Source organism: Oncorhynchus masou, chromosome 12, assembly GCF_036934945.1.
Source record: "Oncorhynchus masou masou isolate Uvic2021 chromosome 12, UVic_Omas_1.1, whole genome shotgun sequence".
NCBI lineage: Eukaryota > Metazoa > Chordata > Actinopteri > Salmoniformes > Salmonidae > Oncorhynchus > Oncorhynchus masou.
Genome location: NC_088223.1, coordinates 85,547,013 through 85,574,438, shown reverse-complemented (window position 1 = coordinate 85,574,438; position 27,426 = coordinate 85,547,013). Strand labels below are relative to the sequence as shown.

Below are 27,426 nucleotides of genomic sequence, written 5' to 3'. Positions count from 1 at the left end.
TTGGAGAGTGATGTGATATTACATGTTCAGCTGATACCCAGTCTAGTACCATATCTATCTATTTTACAGCCTTTCAAATGCACCCACAATAAATCATCCTTTCCTCTCCTCTGTTAATCAACTTAGAATGAAGACGAGAACACCAAGTCTGATAGCAAGAAGTCCAGACTTGAAGACAAATCCTCATCTCACCACAAGACCAGCAGCAAAGAGTCAGTATTTTCATCCAAACAAAACATCACGTTAACTTTTAAACTCCAACATTGTGAACATTGAATGGTATCATTGAATGGTATCATTGATAAACACCCACACCAGGTCTAAGAGGGTCATGGATGCCAAGGTGAAGGAGGAGCCGGTGCCCTCTCCCTCCATATCAGGGTCAGGAGGGCTGCAGAGGACGCCCAAGGCGGAGCATCAGAGCCGCAAGCGGACGGTCAGCCAGTCATCCACCTCCCTGTCCAGCGGGGCCAGCAGCGGCAAGGAGGGAGGCCACAGCACCAAGAGCAGCTCCACTTCCAAACACACAAAAGGCGGGGACAAGCAGGCCAGGAGCACCAGGGAGGGAAAGGTCTGTGTGTGTCAGTCTAGATGTCTGTCCCACTGTCTTGCTCTACTAGTCACCATTTTATACAAATGTGCGTACATGTCACTGGAGTGCCCGTTACCAGCTGAACTGAGTATTAAGATGGCTCAAATCTCGCACAAAATGTCCACCCGCTGCCATGCCCTCCAAATACATTTGGGAAGGACACAAATATGACATTTGTAGCTCACCACTTTCACCACTGCATGATTTGTTATATGGTCATATAAAATATCCCTTATAGGATTATAAACTTTTTTGTTGTCTCTGCAGGAGAAATCCTCAAAGGGCTCTGATAACCAGGTTGCTGTGCCACCACTCTCCTCGGACGGCTCAAAGGCCCTGAGGTCAAAATTGGTGTTTGAGGACAGGTAAGAAGAGCCGCCTCCTCTCCACTGTGGATAACCTGCTGTTAGCCAGTGTGTAGAGCTGTAGTTATAGGGCTGCCTTTGATGTGAAGCCCCTGGGATGTGTAAATAAAACAGGCCGCTTAACATGGCCTAGTATCTTCACCCCCCCCCGCCTATATATATTGCTGTGTTGTTCGTAGAGTCTATTGGAATAGTTAGGGGGGGGAGTATTTAATTTTTATGTCATTTTTCAAAGTACAGGAAATAATTGCAAAAGCTGACGGGCCAACCTGTTTTGTTTCAGGATTCACTCTGCCGATCACTACTTACAAGAGGCCAAGAAACTGAAACACAACGCAGATGCTCTGGTAAGAAATGATTGCATACGTATACAGTATGTTATGTGAAACCAAGAGTGTGCTTTCTGTTTTTCCACGAAAAGCTTGGGAATTTAGTCATTATTTTGCACACGCTGTGAAATCGGAACAGTTACAATGGTTTTACTGTGTAGTGCTTTTACATCATCTACTGAAAGTGGAGCAGCTGGAGTAGTTATAATCCTCCACACTTGGTATCAATAGTGCACCCTGGGGATTATCATCAGATGCCTAAGTGCATCTCACTGCCCTTATTGGGGGACTGGATGCGGTCTCATCCTATTCTACACTATTCAGGGAACCCATTAAACATTTTTGAAATCTACATAATGATATTTCAAGACAACCAACATTTTAATTTCATCACAAGCACTGGTCATGAAGCATTCCTCTTGCTACTAACTGTCCCAAATTCGAGTGAGAGAGAATCAGTTGCTTAAGAGCCAGTTTTCATAATGTGTGGTGTTCCTGTGTGCAGATGGACCGGTTTGAGAAGGCTGTGTACTACCTGGATGCTGTGGTGTCCTTTATCGAGTGTGGAAATGCGTTGGAGAAGAGTGCCCAGGAGGCTAAGTCCCCCTTCCCCATGTATGCCGAGACCGTGGAGCTCATCAAGTAAGAACAAACTTCTCTACAACATGTTTTAACGACATCATTTCAGTATCAAATAGCAAATATCTTCATGGTAGCAATTACATTTCATAGACACCATAGACCCAGCATTGCATAAATGGGCAAATTATTCACAGAATTTACAGTATTAACGTTATTATTATTATTATTATGAAACCTTAGAATGCTGGGAACCGGTCTTTAAGGTCTCTCGTTGTGTGTGTGTGTTTTCTCAGGTACACTATGAAGTTAAAGAGCTACATGGCCCCAGACGCTACGTCAGCAGACAAACGGCTAGCTGTGTTGTGGTAGGTGTCCTGACTCATAGCTTGATAGATTCCATTTAGTGTCTGGACTGGAGCGTCGATGTTCCCCTGCTCATTGAGTCACTGCTTATGCTCATTCATCCATCTCTCCCTGCCACTCCAGCCTGCGTTGCCAGTCCCTCCTCTACCTGCGACTGTTCAAGCTGAGAAAAGAGAGTGCACTGAAATACTCTAAAACACTCACAGAGCATCTGAAGGTAATTTATTTTCCTTGGTGCAAGGAATTGTGATATTGGAATTGTGATATTGTCACTTGAAATGTGTGTTCCTTGAATGAAGTGTTGTATGGATGAGCAGAATGATAGTCAATTTGCATTGCTTATATTTGTTTAACAAATGGCAAATGTTTGTTCTGCATTTCAATTTGTTTTTCAGAATTCCTTGAGCAACACCCAAGCTCCCTCTCCTGGAATGGGAAGGTAAGACATTTCATTAGTTGTATGCTGTCTTGAGACTAACAGTCTTCTTCAATGTATTTCACTTGTCAATTAATGGTCTAGACGTAATGGTCTGAATCATCTGTTTTTGAGCGGTTGCGATTCCCCCGCTTACCAGCCATCTATCTCTCTCTGTCTCCCAGTAAAGCAGCAGGCATGCCCTCGCCAGTCTCTCCCAAGCTGTCCCCAGGTAGTGCTGGTAGCTACTCGTCAGGCACATCCAGCGGCAGCTCCTCTGTAACAATCCCCCAGCGCATCCACCAGATGGCTGCCAGCTACGTCCAGGTCACCTCCAACTTCCTGTTCGCCACTGAGGTGTGGGACCAAGCAGAGCAGCTGTCTAAAGAGCAGAAAGGTACCTGACTCGTTTGCTCTCTTCTGGCGGGGGGTGGGGGGGGTCTCCTCCTTCTTTCCTATGGAATGTATATGGGGGTGTTAGTCAAACTTCCAAGGTATGAATATCCTATCTACTGCTTGTTTAAGACGTTATATTAGGCTCCAGGATGAATCCATAATCTAAATGAAACTAGCTCTGGACGTGTTGACCTGGCAAGCCATTCCTGGGCTAGAGGTCTCTTATGTGTTTACCTTGCTCACGTGTTATGTTATGTCTCCTGTCTGTTTTGTAGAGTTCTTTGCGGAGTTGGACAAGGTGATGGGCCCTTTGATCTTCAACACCAGCAGCATGACTGAACTGGTGCGCTTCACGCGGCAGGGCCTACACTGGCTACGGCTGGACGCTAAGCTCATTCCCTGAAGGACACTATACGCTCCACAGACACACCGTCCACCACAACGCATCGCTGCCCCTCCATGCACATGTGAACTTATCTGCCTCAGACATATCTATAACACTGTGTCCATTTTCTACACCAGCTTGCCAAAAACACTGAGCGATATGGAGCATCTTTGCACCTACGACTGTCCGACACGGAGGAGGATTCCAACTGCACAGATCTATTGGTACATTCTAGCTATATCCACTATCAGCGTTTTCCTTTGTCATATCTTTGGATTGTGCAAAGGAAAGCCATTTTTCTATTTGGCCCAATGCCTTTGTTGAATTATTATATATGAAATACACTAAATACATTTTATTCTATAGGCTATAAGCACATTATTCACATTCGGCTTTTAATGTGTTATTATTTTTACCAAAGTACCTCCCTCAAACCAAAGGTGCTTTAAAACTAAGGTCTGTCTCTTATCTTTTTTGTGCCTTGTATCAGATATACAGGGAACTAGAATATACCATACGTTGAAATGCAGATCCAGCCAGACATTTTAAAGAATAATTTTAAGCTTCCAAACATGATTTTGGAATAGTACTGGACTCGAGCTGTGATCAGTGGGTTGAAGGCTGCACTGATGGTGTGTAAAGTGACGAGAGCTTGGTTTGCCTGACAGATATCCCTGACACATACACACATTACTCTAACAGTTGCCATTGAAGAAGAGGTAGTTTGCGGCTGACCATATTGGTGTTAGCCTGTGATACACCATTCAATTGATTTTGTTGAAGTTACTTTCATCGTTCTGAAGCACCACAATATATTTCTTATCTGTCAATGAGTTCTTCCTATGAATTGCCCTGTGAGATGTTCATTTCTAAACAAGGTGTTATTGTTTCTTTTATTCCTTATAGATCTGTACTGGAAAGGGTTGCTGTTAGTGTATTTGTTTAAGGCACAGCAGGGTGTGGTTGGTATGGCAAATGTTATCCTTGGAACACAATGTAATTATTTGTATAGTTTCTGCAAAAATTGCCCAGTGAAAGCAGGAAGTTAGTGCAAGGAATGACATAAATGCACTCGCATTTTAAGACCACAATTAACAATTCTTCTAATAATTGATGTAGCATACACGTTGGTGGTGCTCATTAGCCATACGCAGATTACATGAGTGTTATATTTCAGTCGAAAAATACATGGCCAATATAGATTTTATTTATGTACCAAGCAGTTGCTCTGTTCAAAGTACTGTTCAAACTTTCAGATTAAAATGATTGAAAACGGGGTTGAAAGAGCTATGAGATGCAAAGTATTTCTATTGTATATGAAAATGTAATATTTAAATGTTTAAAAGTAATTACTGGGTTCTCTACATAGTATAATAGTAATTTGTGTACTACAAAACTTAAGTAATCTATGGTCTATATATTTATGGTACAGGTTATATAATATAACAAATTGCGCTAATGTAGTGGTAAACTGGCCTAATATTTATGTGTTCTTCTGTTATTTTGTATTGTCAGCAAGGCAAATGTGGACATTAAGTGATTTTGAACAGGAAAATGTACTTAATTCATAAGTGGTATTGTATTGTGAAGGACTTTTCTTATTAGCCCACTTACAGAATACAGATGCTGGAAACACTAAGTACCTTTTTCCCCCTCATTGGCTCCCTTGTCTTTCATTTGGGGAAAACTGTTATTTCTTCTTACACTCAAAGAGTAGAGGAAGATTGTTTTTATCTATGCAGGATTTTTTTTTTTTACTAAAATTTTAAAATCATTTTGGGGCTTTTAGTTTGAAATCAGGAATTTCCGCTCTTGTTTTTAACTGCCGGTCAAAACCTGTTTGGTTTGACAGAAATGTCCAATGCTTTTAGCTTGTGCATCATGCTTGTCCACTGAGTTACTGGTATATGTGTATATATATAGCTCTGTTTTAGTAACCAAACATGGATGGCTTTATGAAGCCATTTTATACCTTAAGCTGGAGGCCACTTTTCTCATAGATATTCCTCTGGGTGTGCGTGCTCGTGTAGCCACTCCTATGTTTTCATACACTGGTACACTTTTAAGTACAGCTTCAAGGCTTGTTCAATATATTTAGATGTACAAAAGATGATTGGGATAATTTTAACACTTTAACAAGTCTTTCACTCATATTTATTCGTTTTTCTGCCCCTTTTGCTTTGTCCACCATTCCTTTAAAAAAAATTTTTTTTATTTTTTTTACTGAAAATAATTTTGTGTAGAAGATATCGTAGTATGGGTTGTTTTGTTACATTTTAAATATGGTCAGTATAACTAGTTATAACTTGAAGACATCCAGGGTCAAATAAAATGTTATGAAATTAAATAGAATGACGTAACACTTGCATGTTGCTATTTAAATAGAAATGTGTACAAATTGTATATAAAACAATTCATTTAGGGAGAATTTTTACTACAGTTAAACATTTGTATTGTTGCATCTGTGTCATTTAAGATAGATATGCACATTTGTGAACATCTGTGAGCTTTCTTCCAAAATGTAAGCGATGAAACAAGTCTTTGAACCATATCAATCATTTTTGTTACTGTATTGTATGCCATGTCTCCTGCTCACCACTCTGTCATTATCATTGTCATCATCAATGTCTTTAGAATCATGTGCTAATGTATGTTCTGTATTTGATATGGAGACATTTAAATCCATTAAATGTATATTGTTGATCAGATTGAATGGAAGTTGGCGTGAAAGTTTTTTCTTTTGATCAACTGTACATCTCTACTGCATGTGAGAAAGCTGTTTCCCTTTTGAAATGGATCTGAGATGTCTTTTGAATGAGAGGTATTTCTCTGTTAAGCAGTTGTAGAAGTTAATACAGTATTTTGTTCTTCATTTTTTCTCAGACCATCAGCATACAAAGTACAGCAGTCTAAATTGGGTTAGTTTTAAAATATTGAGAACATATATATATTATGATTGCAATATTAAGTAATGGTACTCTTTTGAGTTTGTTAATTCAAACTTGGAATAACATGTCATTTAAAATTGTGAAGTATTACTTGTTACTAATGGGATTTGAGTCTGTCTGAATATTCTTTGTATTTTGCCTTATTGAGAATAAAATATGGTATTTCAATTTACATGTTTCCAATACATAATATCAATATGCAGTCCTTGTAATGAACATAATTTTGATTGCATGTAGAAACCTTACATTCATTGATCACAGCCAATTTTAGTGACACAGGGCCCTTTCTGGTCTCTGGCTTCTTAATTCCGCAAAATGGTACGAAGCATCATCTGGATATGTGTGCAACAAAAGTTAAACATTCACCTACTACCATTTCTGTCAAGCCCTGTACCCATACAGAAGTTCACTTTTCTCATTGACTTCCCAAACCTCGGCCTTGTCGCAAGCTTTCCCTTAAGTCTCGCGATGTTGCACCTCTGGGTTTAGAAACGGATTATATTGCAATTTCTTGACCCCATACGGTACTACCTTTTTGATTATAGCATCAAATGCATGAAAAAACGGTCACATAAGATATATACAATTGTGTTTGTGTATTGATTTGCTCATACTTGATTCCTGTTATCAAAATATGTTGACGGTAAAAAGTAAAACACATCGCCGAAATGTTGAACTAGCAGCAACTCCTACAGTTAGCCTGCTCAAGTTGACTCGGACTCACCCAACGGTTGTGTTTATTTTTTATATTGAACTTTATTTTGCCAGACAGTACTTTCTCAAAATGCAAAATATGTTTTGTAGTCTCTCGACGTGACGTATACAGATGGTGTGAGTTGTGGTTCATGTTTGTAGTTCTGTCGTTAGTAATGAGACGGTTGTAACTTTTCGCTTTCGCACTTGGTGAGTAAATTCACTCTGAAACACGTACATTTTAATGAGCGGGTTTTCATGACTTCGATAAAGCAAATTTAAGGTTCCTTCTTGCCAATAAAACTAGGAGCAAAGAAGCGTCACTTTCATATCGTAGCCACACCGTGGACATTAATTGTCATGTCACTACATTGACTGTGTCTGTCTTGGCTTGGAATTTTAAAAAACGTGGTGCTTTCTGGTCTGCCTGACAAAGTCCACTGGTCATTTGAGTGGAAGATTCCCAAAACATATCCACAGCCAAAGAGCCGCATCTGTACGGTAACTTTCTCTGTAAGTGATTTAACAATATTGTTGGGTCCTCAGCATTACAGCATGTGTTTAACTATGCTAGGTTGTGCATTATTGAAAGTATTCACAGTAGTTTGTATAGCTCTAGTGTACAAAAGCTCTTAAAATAATTAACTTTCAACCCACATTTCTCTGGTTGGTGAACAGTAACCCTTTTGTGCCAAGGGAATAGACGCTGATGTTCAGATTCTATGTTCACATTTCCCAGTACATCAATAGGGCTGTGCTCTGTGCCATCCAGGACCTCTATATCAGGTTGTGTGAAAGGAAGGCCTGGAAAATCGTTGACTCCAGCCACCCAAGCCATAGAACGGCAAGTGGTACCGGTGCCTCAAGTCGGACACCAACAGGTTCCTGAACAGCTTCTATCCCCAAGCCATAAGACTGCTAAATAGCTAACAAAATGTCTACACAAACTGAGTTGACCCTTGTATTGTAATTTTTGCACTGTCTTTATGCACACTCCCAGGATTCTACACACTCACGCACACTGACACACACATAACCTACACACACATTTATACTGAATACACACACACATATACAATCATCCTATATGCTGCTGCTACTCTGTTTATCATATATCCTGATGCCTAGTCACCTTATCTTACGTCATTATAGATAACAATGTTCTTAACTGACTTGCCTAGTTAAATAAAAGTTAAATTAAATGACCCCTATACATTTCTACAGTGCATTCAGAAAGTATTCACACCTCTTGACTTTTTTCACATTTTGTTGTGCTACAGCCTGAATTTAAAATGGTTTAAATTGAGAATTTGTGTCACTTGTCTACACACAATAACCCATAATGTCATGGAATTATGTTTTCAGAAATGTTTACAAATTAATGAAAAATTATAAACTGAAATGTCTTGAATAAATAAGAATTCAACCCTTTTCTTATGGCAAACCTAAATAAGTTCAGGAGTAGAATATTTCTTAAACCATATAAGTTGCATGGACTCACTCTGTGTGCAATAATAGTGATTTCTGAATGACTACCTCAGGAAACTGCTCAGGGATTTCACCATGAAGCCAATGGTGACTTTAAAACAGTTACAGATTTTAATGGCTGTGATAATAGTAACTGTAGTTACTACTGTAGTTACTCCACAATATTAACCTAAATGACAGTGAAAACAAGGAAGCCTGTACGGAATAAAACTACTCCAAAACGTACATCCTGTTTGCACTAAAGTAAAACTAAAAAAATGGTAAGGAAATTAACTTTATGTGCTGAATACAAAGCATAGTGTTTGGAGCAAATCCAACAGCAGGACAATAACCTAAAACACAAGGCCAAATATACTCTGGAGTTACTTACCAAGATGACATTGAATGTTCCTGAGTGGCCTAGTACAGTTTCGATTCAAATATGCTTGAAAATTTATGGCAAGACTTGAAAATGGCTGTCTAGCAATGATCAACAACTAACTTGACAGAGCTTGAATAATTGTAAAAATAATAATATGCAAATATTGTACAATCTTGGTGTGCGAAGCTCTTAGAGACTTACCCATAAAGTCTAATCGTTGCCAAAGGTGATTCTAACATCTACTGAGTCTGGTGGGAATAATTATCTGAGTGAGATATTTCTGTATTTCATTTTCAATAAATGGTTTCACTTTGTCATTATAGAGTATTGTGTGCAGATAGATGAGTTGAAAGAAAAAAAATCTATTTAATCAAATTTGAATTCAGGCTGTAACATAACAAAATGTGGAATAAGTCAAGGGGTATGTATGAATACTTTCTGAAGGCACTGCACCTCTACCACTCCAGTATCTCTGCACATTGTAAATATTGTATTGGAACTGACCCTGTAAATATCTTACTTACTTCCCCATGTTCTTATTTTTTGTGTGTTTTTGTTCTACCTTATGTTATTTTTAGTAATAATGATTACTACATTGTTGGGTTTAGAGCTAGCATTAAATGCATTTGACTGTACTTGTGCACGCAACATTACAACTTGAAACCTTGACCACAGTTGGTCTTCTGTTATGGTGTGTAAGAAACCTGCAGTTGTTGCTTTTTATACAAACATCCCATAGACATTTCATAAAACCATTAGCTTTTATAACCTATTTATATGGGTTGGAGATAAAGAACATATAAACTAACTCCCCTTAATGGTTGAATAAGTTATTTGAAATAAGATAGTAGAATTCTAAGTCATACTTTATGACTTGCAATCAATTTGTAAAGGGAATATTTAATAAAAGGACTAATATTCAGAAAGCTCCGCCCACTCATCTGCTCATTGGTTGGGCTGGAATTCTATTACCTGTCAGACTTTCCTGTGTGGCTGTTAAATGTAGCCAGTAACTATACGGGAAGCCTATTAGCTGTGTTTTTTCCCCTCAAAAACCGTTTGTCGATTTATTTAATATTTGAAATGAGGGGAAACGGTTTTGTTTTTATTCAGTTTGAATCAAAAAATAAGAAGGTGAATCATACCTGAGCGACGCAAGGATTCGCAGATGCCTTCAACGTCGATCACCCAGGTATGTGTGTTATTATGAAGTTTAGCAGGTGTGTCGGTTTCGCTGTGTTCTCTACCAACCTGTTACAGTTTCGGTCCTGGTCAGGAAATTCTTTGCAGGTTAGCGTTTTTCGTCATGAATCTTGTTCTGGAGGCAGCTCTGCAGAGTGGTCACTAGTTGGCACAGCCATAAAGTCATAAAATCAGATTTTTAACCTAACCATACAGTTTGACTATAGCTCCCAAAAATTACACTTGTTGTATCATCAGTTGTGAAATGCTTTCGGAATATTTCCCAAACTGTATATACATAAATATAATGTAGCGTTTTAGTTATAGTGATGTTTATTAAATCGTGAAATTACAGAACTACACTGTAATTGTAACCATCCAAGTAAAACTTCGTTTTATAGCTAGGTAGATGGCTTATAGTATTTTCATATGATCATAGCCTGATTGATAGCACTAAGGCATTTGAGATCGATAATTCATTGTGCAAAGGAAGCATATTTGTAACAGTCTGGTTGACACCAGCTCTCGAGTAGTCACCTGGTTCGCGTCAGCCAGGCTATTTGTAAATCATCCCAAAATAATATATTGATTGATCACTTTCACTATACCATTTACTTATTTGGGGTTCAAAGCGAAGCTGTTATTGGTAGACTTTTTTTTCCCCTTGACATGGTCAAATAACTGAAGCATAGATTGAGACTTTTGTTTCTAATTTGACACACAAACTAGAGGCCATGAGTAAATTCCAGACACGAAACTACCTTGAACTTTCTTCATACTGGACACAGACATAAAATGGTATCCCCGATTACAGAGTGAGCCTATCCGTTGGCTTACACAGCCTACCCACCCGTGAGTAAGTGTGGTCTCTGACAGGGGTAGGATTAGGGCCACGAGCTTGGTGGGGTAGAATCCTCACCTTCAGTTGGCTCATTTCTCAATTCTGCGCCCCTTGCCCGTAGGCCTGGACTATGATCCAGCTCATCTAGGTGAGTGTATGGCGTGTTCTGGTTTGTTGTCTGCTCTGCTATGTGCAGATCCACCTGACTACGATGATAGAGGGAGCCACCAACATCCACCAGGTAAGAACATGGTGCAACTCTGTAGGCATGTTCCCAGCCTCCAAAGTCCTGTGTGGTCTCCCGGCAGAGGTTTCATTCATATCGTTACACCCACCTCCAGCTCTGGTAGGTCTCGAGCAGTCCGGTCGTAGAAGCACTTAGCGAGTTGCTTTCTGTGGCGCCAACCATGATGCAGAGCTCAAGTAGCTTGTTCGCTATGGGGATTGTAGTTTGGACAGCTGGGCTGCTGCTTTCAGACTGTGTTCCTCCACTGTAAGATGGCTTTCCAGGGGTCGTCACTGTCACGCAAGGCCTTGGGTAACAGGTTTTTATCAGGGGTCGTTGCTGTCATGCAAGGTTTTGCGTAAGAGGTTTTTTTGCAATCTTGACAGCTGATTCTGCCTTGCCATTTGCCTTTGGGTGCCTTGGAGGCGAGGTCACATGGTCAAACTCCCATTCTGAGGCAAAATGCTTGAACTGTGCAGTGAATTGTGGGCCATTGTCCATGATGACCTTGTCAGACTGGCCTTGCCTTGCAAACTGCACCTTTCAGTGCTTTATGAACGTCTCTACCGACAAGTCAGGGAGCAGTTAAATTTCCTAAAAGTCAGAGTAGTGATCAACAATGAGAAGATATTCAGTCACAGACAAAAGGACTAAGTCCATGCTGATGATTTGCCAGGCTCTTGTGGGCAGTTCATATGACATCATGGTTTCCTTTTGCTGTTTATGAGCGTACTTGTTGAATGTTGTACAGCTGCTGACAACATATTTAATTTCTGCATGCATGTTTGGCCAGTATAATGTTTCATGTGCCTGGCGATAACATGCGTCACCTCAAACGTGACTGGAGTGTATTCGAGCCTGGTTCCTCTCTAGGTTTCTTCCTAGGTTCCGGCCTTTCTAGGGAGTTTTTCCAAGCCACCGTGCTTCTGCATTGCTTGCTGTTTGGGATTTTAGGCTGGGTTTCTGTACAGCACTTTGTGACATCGGCTGATGTAAAAAGGGCATTATAAATACATTTGATTGATCTCTGGATGTAGTGATTTGGGGATAATGACCATTTTGTTCCTGCTGTAGCAAACAGATAAGTGGCTTTTAAGTTGTGTTTTTGCCCTACTCAGTGTGTCGCTGATGTATATCTCTGGTCCTGATGACCTTCATGCTGTAGTTTTGTACATTTACATTTAAGTCATTTAGCAGACGCTCTTATCCAGAGCGACTTAGAGTAAGGAGTATGCTTTGAAGCCTCTTGAATGCCTTGAGGAGAGGTTTACTGAATATGGCAATGAGTGGTTTGTGGTCAGTTTCAGCGTTGACCAGCTCTTGGCCATATAAGTAATGATGTAAGCACTGGCAGGAGAAGACGATGCTGAGGCACTTTCTCATCGGGCTAGCTTTCGTGCATGTCAGCATCCAAGTCCACTTTGGCTGGAGTCAGGCTTCGTAATGTCATAGTAGCGCAACACTACCATGGTTGAAGCCAGAGATGTAATCTCCTGCACCGCGGCCTCTTGTTTGGGTAGCCAGTGTGTCTTTGCCCACCAACCGGCGCAGATGCTCATGGACTGCCGATAGGTGTGGCATGAACTTTGCAAGATAATTTGCGAAGCCGATGAGACTTGGCACTCCTTTTGCATCGGACGAGTTTGGCATGTTGATGATTGCTCTGACTTTGTTTGGGTCCGGCTTCAGGCCTTTGGCCTAGAGAATGTCTTTCACCTTGAACTGCAGCTTCTTCAGGCAAGATAATTTGCGAAGCCGATGAGACTTGGCACTCCTTTTGCATCGGACGAGTTTGGCATGTTGATGATTGCTCTGACTTTGTTTGGGTCCGGCTTCAGGCCTTTGGCCTAGAGAATGTCTTTCACCTTGAACTGCAGCTTCTTCAGGCCAATGCACAGCTTAACTGATTGGCCAAGAGCTTCACATTGTGGTAGCGCTCTGCTTCTTTGTCTGTCATCACAGTCTATGATCAGAACATCATCAGCAATGCATTCAATGCCCTTGAGCCCAGCTGCTTGCATTGGTATTCCTCAGGCGCCACTGAGACGCCAAACAGGAGCTTAAGCCAACGTTTCCGACCCCAGGGGGTCCAGAAGGTAGTCACAAAGATGCTCTCTTTGTCCAGCTTGCATTGCAGAAATGCATCTCGTGCGTCCACCAAGGTGAACGTCTTGGCATTGGGAAGCTTGTAGAGAACATCCTCCAGTGTTGGCATGATGTAGTGTGAGCGTTTCAGTGCTTGGTTCAGATGCTTTGGGTCGATGCAGTGGGTTAACTGCCTGTTCAGGGGCAGAACGACAGATTTGTACCTTGTCAGCTCGGGGATTTGAACTTGCAACCTTCCGGTTACTAGTCCAACGCTCTAACCACTAGGCTACCCTGTCGCGTCATACTACTTTAGCTGGGCCTTCACAGCCACTTTCATTGCAATGCGCACATTGTGAGAAGCACACTGGGCTGGAGTGATGCTCTTATCCACTTCAAAATGTACCTCCCCAGGTTCCTATTCAACGGCTCATTGAATACATCATCATATTTGCTGAGTAGCTGTTCTTTGGACAGGGGTCAATGCTGGACATGCTCCACGATGTGCAGGTCATTTGGTACGGTGAACTGCATCAGTCCCAGGTGTTCATGTGTAGAGCCTGAGAGGAGAGGATGTTGACTGGTTTTCACGATCTCAAACTCCAGCTTGTTTGTGTCCCTGAAATAACACGTTAGGTCTCAAAGATGCTCATTAGCTCTCCTGAGTACAGCTTTAGTCTAGTATCGCTGGGCAAAATATACATGTTGTCTTTGTAGCTCATTACAATGCACGTAGCACCGGAATCCAGTTGACATTGTTGCAGCTTGTTGTGTAATCGTACGGTCACAAACCATTTATTCCCTCTGAGTGTATAGCCTCAATGGATTCATGTATGTAAATGTCACTCAATGTTCTGCTCATCAACACATGGAATCTCACCCTCACTCACCCTTTTTTTGCGACACACTTTTGCGACGTGATTATTAGTTCCACAAGCTCTGCATGGTTTTCTGTAGGCAGGGCAGTACTCTTTGCCTCATGCGTGTGCATTTCCACAGTATTTGCATGCTATAGGGCTGTCTGTTCACTGTTCGTGATGAATTACTCTGCCTCCATTGGTTTTGTCTGCCTGGCAACAGCATGATCGTCGGTACGTGGGAATTCAATTCCATTTCTCTCATGTCAGTGACTTCGGCAGTGCTAATGTTAAGCCTCTCTCTTCGTAGACGCCATCTCATGCAAATTCATTTTAGATTTAAGTTATGCAGACATTGTGGTTAGTAGATCTGTATAATCACATATTGTTGCCCTATTATATGGCTTGAACGTAGTGAAAAGTGGATATTTTTTTCTGTAAAATTAGAAACGCAAAGTACTGCTGCTTGCGCAGTCAGCATATTACAGCTGTGAAAATATATTTAATTATTTTGGAATGCTAATGTGGAGTGTACCAACTGAGATTTAAATCAACATGGTAATGTTTTCACTGATTGCACAAAGAAAAATAGGTCCTACATTATGGAGCGCTTGCTTTGCTATCCAACTGATCTTTCTGACATCCTGTGAACCCCGTTAGTGTAGTTGTGTAATAATAGGCCAGTCTATCAACATCTCTAATTGAAAGAATGGCATCACCTTAGAGCTTGTTAAATGATAAAAGGAGGGCACAGGGGTTTTGTCCTGTTGCTGAAACAGCCTCTCTTTGTCCTGTCCGGTCCGACACACTCCACAGGTCTGCGAGGGAACATGTTTGCATACACACTTGCATGCAGCACAGAACACACACATTAGCTATCGCCATTAGCTTGTCCCCCACATTCTCTCCAGCACTTATTTTCTGTCTCATTTTGCCTCTCCCTCTATCGTACATTGTCCGTCTCACCCCTACATGCATACCTACATTATGCATTCTAAAAAATATACAATAGTTCGCTGTTAGACATCATGCTAACAGAGCAAGATAACTCTAGCTGTGCTAGAGTCAAGACACGAGTGGTATTTGTGTCTCTCTGGGCTCAAATGCAATAGGTGCGAGATGATATCTACGCAAGAGGAGGAAAATAAGGTGGAACTGATAAATTAACAATTAAATACATTTGGAACTGACAAAGATTATCATCAAGCAGCTTAGGGAAGAGATTTTCCGGCTGTAGCTCAGGTGCAGGGGAAAAAAAAGATGTGCTTTCTAAGAAGCTCAGACACATAATGTAAGTTCTGAATGCCTTCTACAGCCAAGGGGTCGATGAGTTTGGTGGTACTGACCTGCTCCAATCCACTGGACAGATTTTAAGCTCAACTCCGCGGTCAGTGGGAGACTGGACACTGGCAAGGGGAAGAAGGTCGGGTGGGAGGCAGTCTGGTCAACCTCCATATATCCTAGAAGATCCGATTAGGCTATTAAACAGCTTTTCCCCTCTGGAGGCTGACATACCGGCCCTAGGCATCAGCTCTGGTCCTTGGAGTACACCAATGACCAGCAGCCTTCCTGGGCCTCCCTCCACAGGTCAGACAGTTGCTGACCAAAGAGAAAAAAACAAGGTCTTGGGCCCTCCATCTCCCAGAGGATTCTGACGCAATCTGCTGCTACTGGTAAATGTGTGGTGAGTCAGGCTGGCGTGAGTTATCCTGTTGAAACTCTGGGGGCGCTATATCATTTTTGGATAAAAAGACGTGCCCGTTTTAAGCGCAATATTTTGTCACAAAAAGATGCTCGACTATGCATATAATTGGTAGCTTTGGAAAGAAAACACTCTGACGTGTCCAGAACTGCAAAGATATTCTCTGTGCGTGCCCTAGAACATGAGCTACAGGCAAAACCAAGATGAGACGGCATCCAGGAAATGAGCAGGATTTTTGAGGCTCCGTTTTCCATTGTCTCCTTATGGCTGTGAATGCGAGAGGAACGAGCCTGCCCTTTCTGTCGTTTCCCCAAGGTGTCTGCAGCATTGTGACGTATTTGTAGGCATAGCATTGGAAGATTGACCATAAGAGACCACATTTACCAGGTGTCCGCCCGGTGTCCTGCGCCGAAATTGGTGCGCAAAACTCAGCTGCAAGTATTTTTCCATGGAATTTAGAGAAGAAAGCAGGCTTCCACGAACGATATATCAATGAAGAGATATGTGAAAAAACACCTTGAGGATTGATTCCAAACAACGTTTGCCATGTTTCGGTCGATATTATGGAGTTAATTCGGAAAAAGTTTGACGTTGTAGGTGACTGAATTTTCGGTTTGTTTCGGTAGCCAAATGTGATGTACAAAACGGAGCGATTTCTCCTACACAAAGACACTTTCAGGAAAAACTGCACATTTGCTATGTAACTGAGAGTCTCCTCATTGAAAACATCCGAAGCTCTTCAAAGGTAAATGATTTTATTTATTTGGTTATCTGGTTTTTGTGGAAATGTTGCGTGCTAAATGCTACTCAAAATGCTAAGCTAGCTTAGCATACTCTTACACAAATTAGTGAATTGCTATGGTTCAAAAGCATATTTTGAAAATCTGAGATGACAGTGTTGTTAAGAAAAGGCTAAGCTTGAGAGTAGGCGCATTATTTTCATTTTATTTGCGATTTTCAGAAATCGTTAACGTTGCATTATGCTAATGAGCCTGAGGCTTTAGTCACGATCCCGGATCCGGGATGGGGAGTTTCAAGCGGTTAAGAAACACCTTCCCCATCGGATTCCATCACAACCACAATCGTTGTGGGCAGCTCGATGCTGATAGATTTTGACCTGCCTGTTGTCCGACCAAGGTCCACTGTCGCCCAGGCTCCCGTGTCCAATACATCAACTCCTTCCTGCCCACCGTTCAAGCCAACTATTCTAACATTGGCAACATTGTCACTCGCATAAGATTTAACAAATTTTGCTTTCGGAAAACTGAGGAACTGAAGGACGACTACAACATTTTCTTGAACCCCCTTGTTTGCACAGGGAAGAGAACAGTCATTAGTCATCTGGACCCCTGCCGTGCTATAGAAATGGTTTCGAACGTTACAGCTACTGTGCTGCCAAACCCAGACGGTCAGAAACTCTACAAAGACGGGAAGGTCTTCTGTTGTGACAATTTTGACTTGCTGTGGGAGAACTCTTTAAAAGAGCTGGGATTCACCCTAACTGCAGGGGTTCCAGGATTATCTCCAACATGGTGAACTGCTTAAGAGTCTTGATGGTCTGGGATTGGTAATACTCCTGTCCTCCCAGTCACTATAACAAACAAAGGACATGGAAATTGTATTGTATACCAGAGAAATAGAAGTGCAGTAAATTTAAAGTAACCCAATCTATGTTTCTTTAAACTGTTAGCTCCGAGGGTATTGCCTGCAATAATTGTTTGCACTGAAACTGTCTAAGGAAGAAGCCCACTGTGGGCAGCCCACTCGGTACCATTGAGTCATGGAAATGTCACTGCCATGTCAACCTCAGAATAGCACTAAAAACCAATCAGCCTGTGACAAGTGTTTAGCAAACTTTGTTTGATCAAATACAAAGATATTTCACATAACGTTTTGACAAGACTTTCAGCATGCTTCTAGGGAAGGACACTCAATGTGCTCGGTACTGGGTTATGGAGTTGCATATCTAATAGAACTGGGTTTTTGTTCATGGAAGCCTCTGAGACACTTAACATAGGACAAGTACGCCTCACAAGGCCTCAACTGGCAGCTTCATTAAATAGTACCTGCAAAATACCAGTCTCGATGTCAACATTGAAGAGGTGACTCCGGGATGCTGGCCTTCTAGTTAGAGTTCCTCTTTCCAGTGTCTGTTCTTTTGCCAATCTTAAGATGTTATTTTTATTGGCCAGTCTGAGGGGGGGGGGGCTGTAACAGTCAGAATCTGGTGTGGCCACCAGCTGCATTAACTGCAAAACCCTTACGCACCACTGCACTTTGTATACCAGGGTTGGCTGGCCTTCCAGTCACTCGTAGGCTCAGTCACTGGTATACTTTTATTTACAAAGCCATTTTGGGTTTACTGCATTTTATTGTTCAGAAATGTGGTGGGTACTCTCTTCGTTCGCTGGACTTTATCCTGCTAACTGTTCCAAATGTCTGAACTGAATTTGGTAAAAGGGCTTTTATGTACTCTGCGCCATCTGCTTGGAACACCTTACAAAATACTTTTAAACTGGAAGAACTTGTCCCGATTGGTGTTTTTAAATCACTGATGAAGGATTTTGAGGGTGATTCCCTGACCTGTCAATGTTTTTAATTAGCTGTTTTATACTCTTGTGAATTCAATGGTTTTTACTAGATGTAGTTTTTCATGTTTGTCTGTAATTTTTTGTAATGACTTGGTGCTGCCTATCTTGGCCAGGGCTCTCTTGAAAAATATATTTTTCAAATCTCAATGAGCCCATCCTGGTTAAATAAAGGTTAAATAAAAAAATATTGCAGTGCATCTCCTCATGGACTGCACCAAATTTTCCAGTTCTTGCTGTGAGATGTTACCCCACTTCCACCAAGGCACCTGCAAGTTCCTTGCCCTCACCCTCCGATCCAACAGGTCCCAGACGTGCTCAATGGGATTGAGATACGGGCTCTTTTGTGACGCACCTGCCTGGTTGGAAAATGTTTTTAATGCTTTTGTGTGCTGGGTGATGTCCTCAGATAATCGCATTGTGTGCTTTTACCGTAAGGCCTTTTTGAAATCTAACACAGCGGCTGGATTAACAAGAAGTTAAGCTTTATTCTGATGTATGACACTTGTATTTTCATGAATGTTAAACACTGTTTCCCATGCTTGTTCAATGAAACATAAACAATTAATGAACATGCACCTGTGGAACGGTCGTTAAGACACTTACATTTTCCAATCCCTCCATCAGTGCTCAGGCTGTCCGCAGTAGGCTGAGAGAGGCAGGGCTGAGGGCTTGTAGGCCTATTGTAAGGCAGGTCCTCACCAGACATCACTGGCAACAATGTCGCTTATGGGCACAAACCCACCGTCGCTGGACCAGACAGGACTAGCAAAAAGTGCTCTTCACTGACGAGTTGCGATTTTTGTCTCACCCGGGGTGATGGTCTGATTCGCGTTTATCGTCGAAGGAATGAGCGTTACACGAGGCCTGTACTCTGGAGTGGGATCAATTTGGTGGTGGAGGGTCCGTCATGGTCTGGGGTGGTGTGTCTCAGCATCATCAAACTGAGCTTGTTGTCATTGCAGGCAAACTCAGTGCTGTACGTTACAGGGAAGACATCCTCCTCCCTCATATGGTGCCCTTCCTGCAGGCTCATCCTGACATGACCCTCCAGCATGACAATGCCACCAGCAATACTGCTCGTACTGTGCGTGATTTCCTGCAAGACAGGAATATCAGTGTTCTGCCATGGCCAGCGAAGGGCCCGGATCTCAATCCCATTGAGCATATTTGGGACCTGTTAGATCGGAGGGTGAGGGCAAGCCACCCCCCCCCCCTACCAGAAATGTCCAGGAACTTGCAGGTGCCATGGTGGAAGAGTGGGGTAACATCTCACAGCAATAACTGGCAAATCTGGGGCAGTTCATGAGGAGGAGATGCACTGCAGAACTTAATGCAGCTGGTGGCCATACCAGATTCTGACTGTTACAGCCCCCCCCCGCTTTGTTCAGGGATACATTCAATTTCTGTCACATTTCTGTGGAACTTGTTCAGTTTGTCTGTTGTTGAATCTTGTTATGTTCATACAAATATTTTTTTTGCAGAGTTTATTTACAGTCACCGTGGGGACGATGTCATCATTGCACTTATTAATGAAGCTGACTACTGATGTGGTAAACTCCTTAATATTATGGGGTGAATCTCTGAACATATTCCAGTCAATGCTAGCAAAACAGTCCTGTAGCTTAGCATCCGCTTCATTGGACCACCTCCCTAATTGATCACGTCACTAGCACTTCCTTTGTTTAATGTTTTGCTTGTAAGTGTGAGATATGATTTGCCAAATGGAGGGCAAAGAGAGCCTTGTATGCGTTTGCTTTCAAACACAATCTTGAGTCTTGTCGCCTCTAGTTGCACAGGTGACATGCTGGTAAAAAGAAACGGATTTCAGTTTCTATGCATTAAAACCACAGGCCATGAGAAACGCTACCACTGGATATGCATTTTCTCATTTGCTTATGGCCCTATACAGCTTGTTGAGTGAGAGAATAGGAGGAAGAAAGACCACTGATTTGAAAGTTGGATGTCGGTGTAAATGGAGGGCTGCAAAGCTGTCACATGAGAAATGGAACTTCACTGTGGACATGTGACACGAGGCTTGGCCCTGCAGATCACATGGAGGGTCCTTTGGGTACAAAGGTGACTCCATGACTGATGATCTCACCTGGCAGGGTCTGCTTACTCCATGTCCATTGGTTCCACGAGACATAAGAACCCTTTTTTTTTCAATCACAAAAGGGATTTGACAACAAGCCAGCCTTAGTCTAGATGAGAGCCTGAGTCCTACAGCAAAGGCAAACTATGATTTAAAGATGAGGAAGAAGGGATGCAGGGATCTTCAATGAGACACTGACTCTCTTTTGAGGAGCACAGTGCTTCCTGAGAACTGTAGGTTGTGGTAGACTTTCTCCTGTCTCCCAAGCGTGTATGAAATGTCAGACATCCTGGTCTCCTGCAGCGGGCCTCTGTCAGTCCCAATCTCTCTCGGGGAGGTACACTTAACAATGCACTCTGGAGAAATTCCCCCATACTGCACCTTGTCTGAACCAATCAGCAAGAGCTGCTGTTAGGGTCATTCATATTCCTGCAGTGATATGTCATGGAAGTGAGATGACTCGATATCATCCTCAACACACCATTTTGGACCATTACATTGATCCCCTATCATAATTTTAGTGAGTTTATTACAAATCTAGTGGCTGCTGGTAGAGCACTCTTAACAATTGTCGTAATCAATCTTATCTTGGTTTTGCTCCTTATGCCAGTCAAGTAATGTGTAATGGCAGATGCCGTGAGTACATCAATATTGTGTCAACCATGTCATCAAAGACCCGGTCCATTATACATATACAGGTTTCACAAACAAGCAGCTTTCTACATTCCACTCTGTTTCCAATAACTAATCTTCGCTTCTTCTAACTCTAAAGGAGAAAAATCACCAAAACGATTGTCGGTCTGCACAGTACAGGGCCGTTCGTTCGCTTGCTGTCGGCGCGATGAGTTACAGGGACCACCCACCATTAGCGACCGATAGATGTCATTTTCGCCCTTTTTCTAAATGTAGAAACGGTTTGAACTCTGTTTGCTTTTAAAAGGTAGGAAGCATGAGTTTTACTCACCAATGGAACAACACAGTGTGGTCAAATACTTTAATTTTAGTTGTATTCATGATCTGGTTACCTATATGTACAAACCGTTATGTTTTTGGTTAATAAATATCTTCTAAACTACCCACAATGCACTATTTCTTGGATGGGCCCCAGCCATACATTTATTAGTCTCTGCTCTCTCTTTGCTTTGATCCGTGGTTGTGTTTTTTAGTAGATTTGTGTTCGTTGTTCAAGCTAGTCTCCAGTATTTGGGCTCAAGCTTGCCGACCATATTCGTGGTGGTTGGCTGGGCTAATCGCTACACTACATGACCAAAAGTATGTGGACACCTGCTCATCAAACATCTTATGCACGCTGACATGGTCGCCAGGTGTACAATGTTTCCTCTGACACATTGGTGTGGCTGGCTTCCGGGTTAAGTGGGCATTGTGTCAAGAAGCAGTGCGGCTTGGTTGGGTTGCGTTTCGGAGATCGCATGGCTCTTGACCTTCGCCTCTTCAGAGTCCGTACAGGAGTTGCAGCGGTGAATCAAGACTGTAACTACCAATTGGATACCACGAAATTGGGGTGTTAAATATATACGTAAAATATAACGCTGCTGGGTTTTCTCAAGCTCAACAGTTTTTCCCCGTGTCTATTAAGAATGGTCCACCACCCGAAGGACATCCAACCAACTCGACACAACTGTGGGAAGCATTGGAGTCAACATGGGCCATCATCCCTGTGGAACGCTTTCGACAGCTTGTAGAGTCCATGCCCCGAATAATTTAGAATGTTCTGAGGGCAAAGGGGGGATGCAACTCAATATTAGGAAGGTGTTCTTAATGTTTTCTACACTAAGTGTATTATGCACATAGCTACCTCAATGACCTCACTCCTGCACATTGACTCCGTACTGGTACTTTGAGTATGTAGCCATGTTTTCTACTTCCTGTACATAGCTATGTTTATTTTTACTCTATTGTTATTCCTCGTCGCTATTTATATATTTATCTTTTAACTCTGTTGGTAAAGTACCAGTTAAGTATTTAACTGTTAGTCTACACCTGTTTACCAACAACGTGACAAACTCAATTTTGATTTTATTTTCCCCCTATTTTTTTTAACCTTTAATCATCTGTTCTCTCATTTTCATTTCAGGTTACACAGTTCAGGCGGTGTTGCATTGTGGTAATGCTGTGGGGTCAAGTTGAATCTCTTTATGGGTTCTGTTTCACAGCTTTCTCCCTCTCTTTGCCTGGGCTCTGTATGAAGGAACCCAGTCAAAATTAGCCACGGTGGCAGACTGCACACAATGGAGATTACAAATCACTTGACTCTTCGGAACGATGGTTCAGATTTTTATTAAAGAAGCCATTATGTGGCTTGAAGGAGTCTAATTTCATCATATGATGGTTTTACAGTGAAGTTGGCGGCATACAATGGGAATAAATTGAGAATCAGGACTGTGGCTGGAGGTGGAGCTGTAATTAAGGGGAGAACATTGTCATTTTTTCAGGGGTGTGATTAAGCACTGCTTTATTGCTAATGAATAAGTACTATTGAACAGTGGCCAACTGAGAGCAGAAGAATCCCTGCTTATATCCTCGTGACGAGTGGCCAACAATCGCAGGAATTCTGCTTCTCATCAGGAAGCGGACTGACGATGTAAAAACAGCCTGTCCAATATGTTGAGACAATGTATTGACATCCATCCCATTTATGTCATCCGTTGTCAGAGGAAAGAGGTCTGTTTCAGCCATCGAAAGGAGGGTCCGTTTGAGTTGTAGCTGGGGTGGGTCACCTGAGTGACTGGGCACCTGTCGGTGGGTCACCTGAGTGACTGGGCACCTGTCGGTGGGTCACCTGAGTGACTGGGCACCTGTCGGTGGGTCACCTGAGTGACTGGGCACCTGTCGGTGGGTCACCTGAGTGACTGGGATTTACACTAGTATTTGTAGTCCCATCTCCCAGTGAAGATGTTAAATGGAGATATATGACATAATACAACCTGTACCAGTAGAGCCTATTTGCTGTACCTGTCAGCTTTATCAAGCACATTCCTTTCCATGTGTGCAGTAATTGCCACTGCTGGTGCTCGTGGCTCATGAGGCCGGTGCTCGTGGCTCATGAGGCCGGTGCTCGTGGCTCATGAGGCCGGTGCTCGTGGCTCATGAGGCCGGTGCTCGTGGCTCATGAGGCCGGTGCTCGTGGCTCATGAGGCCGGTGCTCGTGGCTCATGAGGCCGGTGCTCGTGGCTCATGAGGCCGGTGCTCGTGGCTCATGAGGCCGGTGCACGTGGTTAAAGTGTCCGTGATAAGGAGTGGGTTCCATGAATGCGATCATGCACATGCCATTGCAACGTTAACAAAGAACACCATGTCTGACAGCCACTGGACCAGAGGTTGTCACAACTTTGATTTAGGTTTCTGTTGTCCACTGACTAGGGACACAGTTGAATTGAATCATCAAATCTCTCTTGAAGATTACATACATGGTTGTGTTAAAGAGGTCTTCCGTCCTTCAAAAGTACATTATTGTTTTACATAGCTTTCCTTTACCACCACCTGAGAGTGAAGGGGAGGTTGTCATCCTGGGCCTAAAATGGCTGTCTGAATACAGGTTATTGGAGGGAGCTAGACCATGACCTTCATCTCCTGGCAATAAGGGGAAAGAGTACTGTATTCAACTGAAATGTGTCTTCCGCATTTAACCGAATTCCTCTGAATCACAATAAGGTCACTTAGGCTGCGTTTACACAGGCAGACCAATTCTGATAATTGATTCACTCATTGTTATTTTGACCAATCAGACCAGCTCTGAAAAAGATCTGATGTGATTGGTCAAAAGACCAATTTGGGGGGGCTGAATCGGGCTGAGTTTACACAGTGTAAACACAGCCGAGGCTCCCACCTCTGATGACAAAGGAAAATGTGAAAGCTCAAACGTGATGTACTATTGTGAAAGTGATTAAGGTGAATGTGCCATATTTGATCAAATTTGGGAGCTCTCTCCTCTTGTCAGAAATCTAGGCTAGTCCTATTTTAGCTGTCCTACTTTACTGCGGCAGGGTAGCCTAGTGGTTAGAGCATTGGACTAGTAACCAGAAGGTTGCAAGTTCAAACCCCCGAGCTGACAAGGTACAAATCTGTCGTTCTGCCCCTGAACAGGCAGTTAACCCACTGTTCCTAGGCCATCATTGAAAATAAGAATTTGTTCTTAACTGACTTGCCTAGTAAAAGAAAGGTTAAAAAAATGTTTCGATCCACAAGGGTCTTTGTGAGGTCAAACTGTTGTTTTAAAATGTGCAGTATACTTCATTATCCCAGCAATTAGGTTTTTTAAGGGTGTGCGTATGACCATCTGTATTACAAGTAGTCATTAAAACTAGGCCTGTAAGGGCTTTTGTCAATCCTGTAACTGTATCGAACCGCTTGTCTTTTCAGTTCGCTGCAGCTAGTGACTGGAATGAGCTGCAACAAACACTCAAACTGGACAGTTTTATCTCAATCTCTTCATTCAAAGACTCCATCATGGACACTGACAGTTGTGGCTGCTTTACGTGATGTTGTTATCTCTACGTTCTTGCCCTTTGTGCTGTTGTCTGTATCCAATAATGTTTGTACCATGTTTTGTGTTGCAACCATGCTGTGTTGTCATGTGTTGCTGCCATGCTATGTTGTTGCCTTTGGGCTCTACGTGGTGTTGTGGTGTCTCTTGTCGTGATGTGTGTTTTGTCCTTTTATGTCATTTTTAATCCCAGCCCCTGTCCCTGCAGGAGGTCTTTTGCCTTTTTGTAGGCAGTCATTGTAAATAACAATTTGTTCTTAAATGACTTGCCTAGTAAAATAAAGGTTGAATAAAATGAATACATGTAGTGTAATTAATTTGCCCTCCCACTTTGGCTTAATCGTGGAACGTATCATGCATATTCGTCCAACTGAAAGAACATTGCTTCTAATGGACAATAAGTATACCATTGGGGCGGGGGGTGTAAATGCTCAGAGACCGCTATAGAGATGACTCTCCCATACTTTCTGAATTGGACTGGTTCTGTAGAGGCTATGGCACAACATTGTCGTAGGAAGGAGTTTGGGAAGGACAGGAGTACTGTGAGGTCTTGAGAAAAAGACATGCCAGCAGAGCAACTTTTTTCAACCTACATCAGCCTCCTGTCAGGAAGTGGTTCAATTGTTTGCTGTTTGTCTTCCACAGCCTGCTGTTCTTTCTCTCCCCTCACACATTCCGTAGCCCGCTTCTGTCACTGTTGTTGTGTCACCTCTAGTTCATAAGGTTATGCTTAATGTTGACACGGTCATTATTTAATCCAGTGTATGATACGGTGAATGATCTGCCCAGGGTTGTGTGTTTTTCAGAGTTTCACCGACCCAAGTGAAGACACCATTGTGCTTTCTATGTTTCTCTCAAGATGGCCTAATTCTGTGTGGCTGGTTGACACAAGTCCTGTAGGGCTAGCTGGAGATTAGCTAGGTTGTTACCCTAAATAAACACACTGAATATGGCCTGCCCCGCAGCTTCACATTGTTTGTACTGAGTATAATGTCTAGGTTTATCCCCTTCGTAGTGTCATATTGCTAGTTTTCTGCCTCGGGCTCTTAATACAAACTTAACTCTATATTTTTCTGTACATGAAAGTAACAAGATGTCATAAGTAATAACTGACTTGCCTAGTTTAAATAAAGGGTTAAGAACATTCTTATTTACAATGACGGCCTAGGAACAGTGTGTTAACTGCCTTGTTCAGGGGCAGAATGACAGATTTGTACCTTTTTCAGCTTGGGGATTAGATCAAGCAACCTTTTGGCTACTGGCCCAACGCTCTAACCACTAGGCTACAGCCCTGCTCTTGTTTCATCCATAAGCTCTGGGGGAGGAGGCTTCACAAGTTAATGTTTGACCAGCTTCAGCTTTAGGATGAGTCAATGCTTAACTGTGGTATTTTTGTAGTGCAGAATGTTCTAACTTGCTCTCTGTGTGCTAAAAAGGTAAAATATCAACTGGTACTGGGCACTCCTACCAGAGTGGACAGAAATCGTCCCACAGTGTCAAGCTGATGTCCCCCGCCATGCTTGGTGGGCACATTCCAATATTAATTTGTGAGAATGTGGTGCTTATTAGAGCCTGTTAGCCTGTCACTATCACCCAGGGTCTGGTGACGTTTTGTGGCATTTCTCACTGACTGCTCTGCAGTAACTGAATATCTGCACCTTTTCACAAAGCTCTTCCTCTCAACGTTTGTTTGATTTGTCTTAACAGTGACATTCTCTCTCACCTTGGGACCTTGAGGAAAGTCCTGGAACTAAGGATGAGCAAATCTGCATCTCCAATTCTTTCTCTTAATGCGTGTCAGGATTTTTCCCTTGTTGAGGCCACAGTTGTTTGGCCCATTCTCGACCTAGGCACTAAAATGGAGGTCATGCTGAAAAGATTAGGTATCCGAAATGCACTTACCCGGTCTTGCAGTCAAATCTTCTTACTGAGGTTTTTAACCCCTCCCTATTAAGCGCCCTCTCGCTCTTTTCCCTAATTGAATGCCTGTCTATGATTGGGTGCAATGGAGATTAGTTGCCAGGTATAAAATGGTTTGTTACCATATGAAGTAGACTAAGTCTGTCCTGAATGGTGCCACATACAGTATAGCTGCCAGACAGTTCATTGGGAAAGTATTCAGACCTTCCCCTTTCCCACATTTAGTTATGTTGCATCCTTTTAATTATTATACATTTTTTTAAACAGCCAATTGTTGACACATTTGAAAATGTATTAAAAATAAAGAACATAAATATCTTATTTATGCACCGCAGTGCTTGAGGCGTCACTAGAGTCCCGGGTTTGATCCCGGGTTATGTTGCATCCGGAAGTGACCGGGAAACCCATGAGGCTGCGCACAATTGGCCCAGTGCCTTCCGGGTTAGGGGAGGGTTTGGCCGGCCGGGATGTCCTTGTCCCATCGCGTTCAAGTAACTCCTGTGGCGGGC

General features: G+C 42.4%; 2 protein-coding genes and 1 long non-coding RNA gene across 12 annotated transcripts in view; all 3 read left to right on the top strand.

Moving 5' to 3' along the window:
- The window catches only part of LOC135550975 (AF4/FMR2 family member 4-like), a 28,197-nt gene extending 22,062 nt beyond the window's left edge, over window positions 1-6,135 (top strand). For all 8 annotated transcript variants that reach the window (XM_064982301.1, XM_064982294.1, XM_064982300.1 and 5 more), the window contains 10 exons: window positions 127-212; window positions 319-571; window positions 860-957; window positions 1,241-1,304; window positions 1,792-1,928; window positions 2,162-2,233; window positions 2,355-2,448; window positions 2,627-2,670; window positions 2,832-3,043; window positions 3,318-6,135. In XM_064982301.1, coding sequence (XP_064838373.1) covers window positions 127-212; window positions 319-571; window positions 860-957; window positions 1,241-1,304; window positions 1,792-1,928; window positions 2,162-2,233; window positions 2,355-2,448; window positions 2,627-2,670; window positions 2,832-3,043; window positions 3,318-3,445 — 1,188 coding nt within the window. In that variant the 3' untranslated portion in view covers window positions 3,446-6,135. The remainder of the gene's footprint in view (window positions 1-126; window positions 213-318; window positions 572-859; window positions 958-1,240; window positions 1,305-1,791; window positions 1,929-2,161; window positions 2,234-2,354; window positions 2,449-2,626; window positions 2,671-2,831; window positions 3,044-3,317) is intronic.
- A 689-nt stretch (window positions 6,136-6,824) lies between these two features.
- Window positions 6,825-9,552, top strand: LOC135549238 (uncharacterized). Its single transcript, XR_010456968.1, has 2 exons — window positions 6,825-7,581; window positions 7,808-9,552. It is a non-coding gene; the product is annotated as an uncharacterized LOC135549238 (long non-coding RNA).
- Window positions 9,553-9,912: 360 nt separating this feature from the next.
- LOC135550974 (protein Shroom3-like) overlaps window positions 9,913-27,426 on the top strand; it is a 38,818-nt gene continuing 21,304 nt past the window's right edge. For all 3 annotated transcript variants that reach the window (XM_064982293.1, XM_064982292.1, XM_064982291.1), the window contains exon 1: window positions 9,913-10,109. The gene's annotated coding sequence lies outside the window, so the exon portion shown is untranslated. The remainder of the gene's footprint in view (window positions 10,110-27,426) is intronic.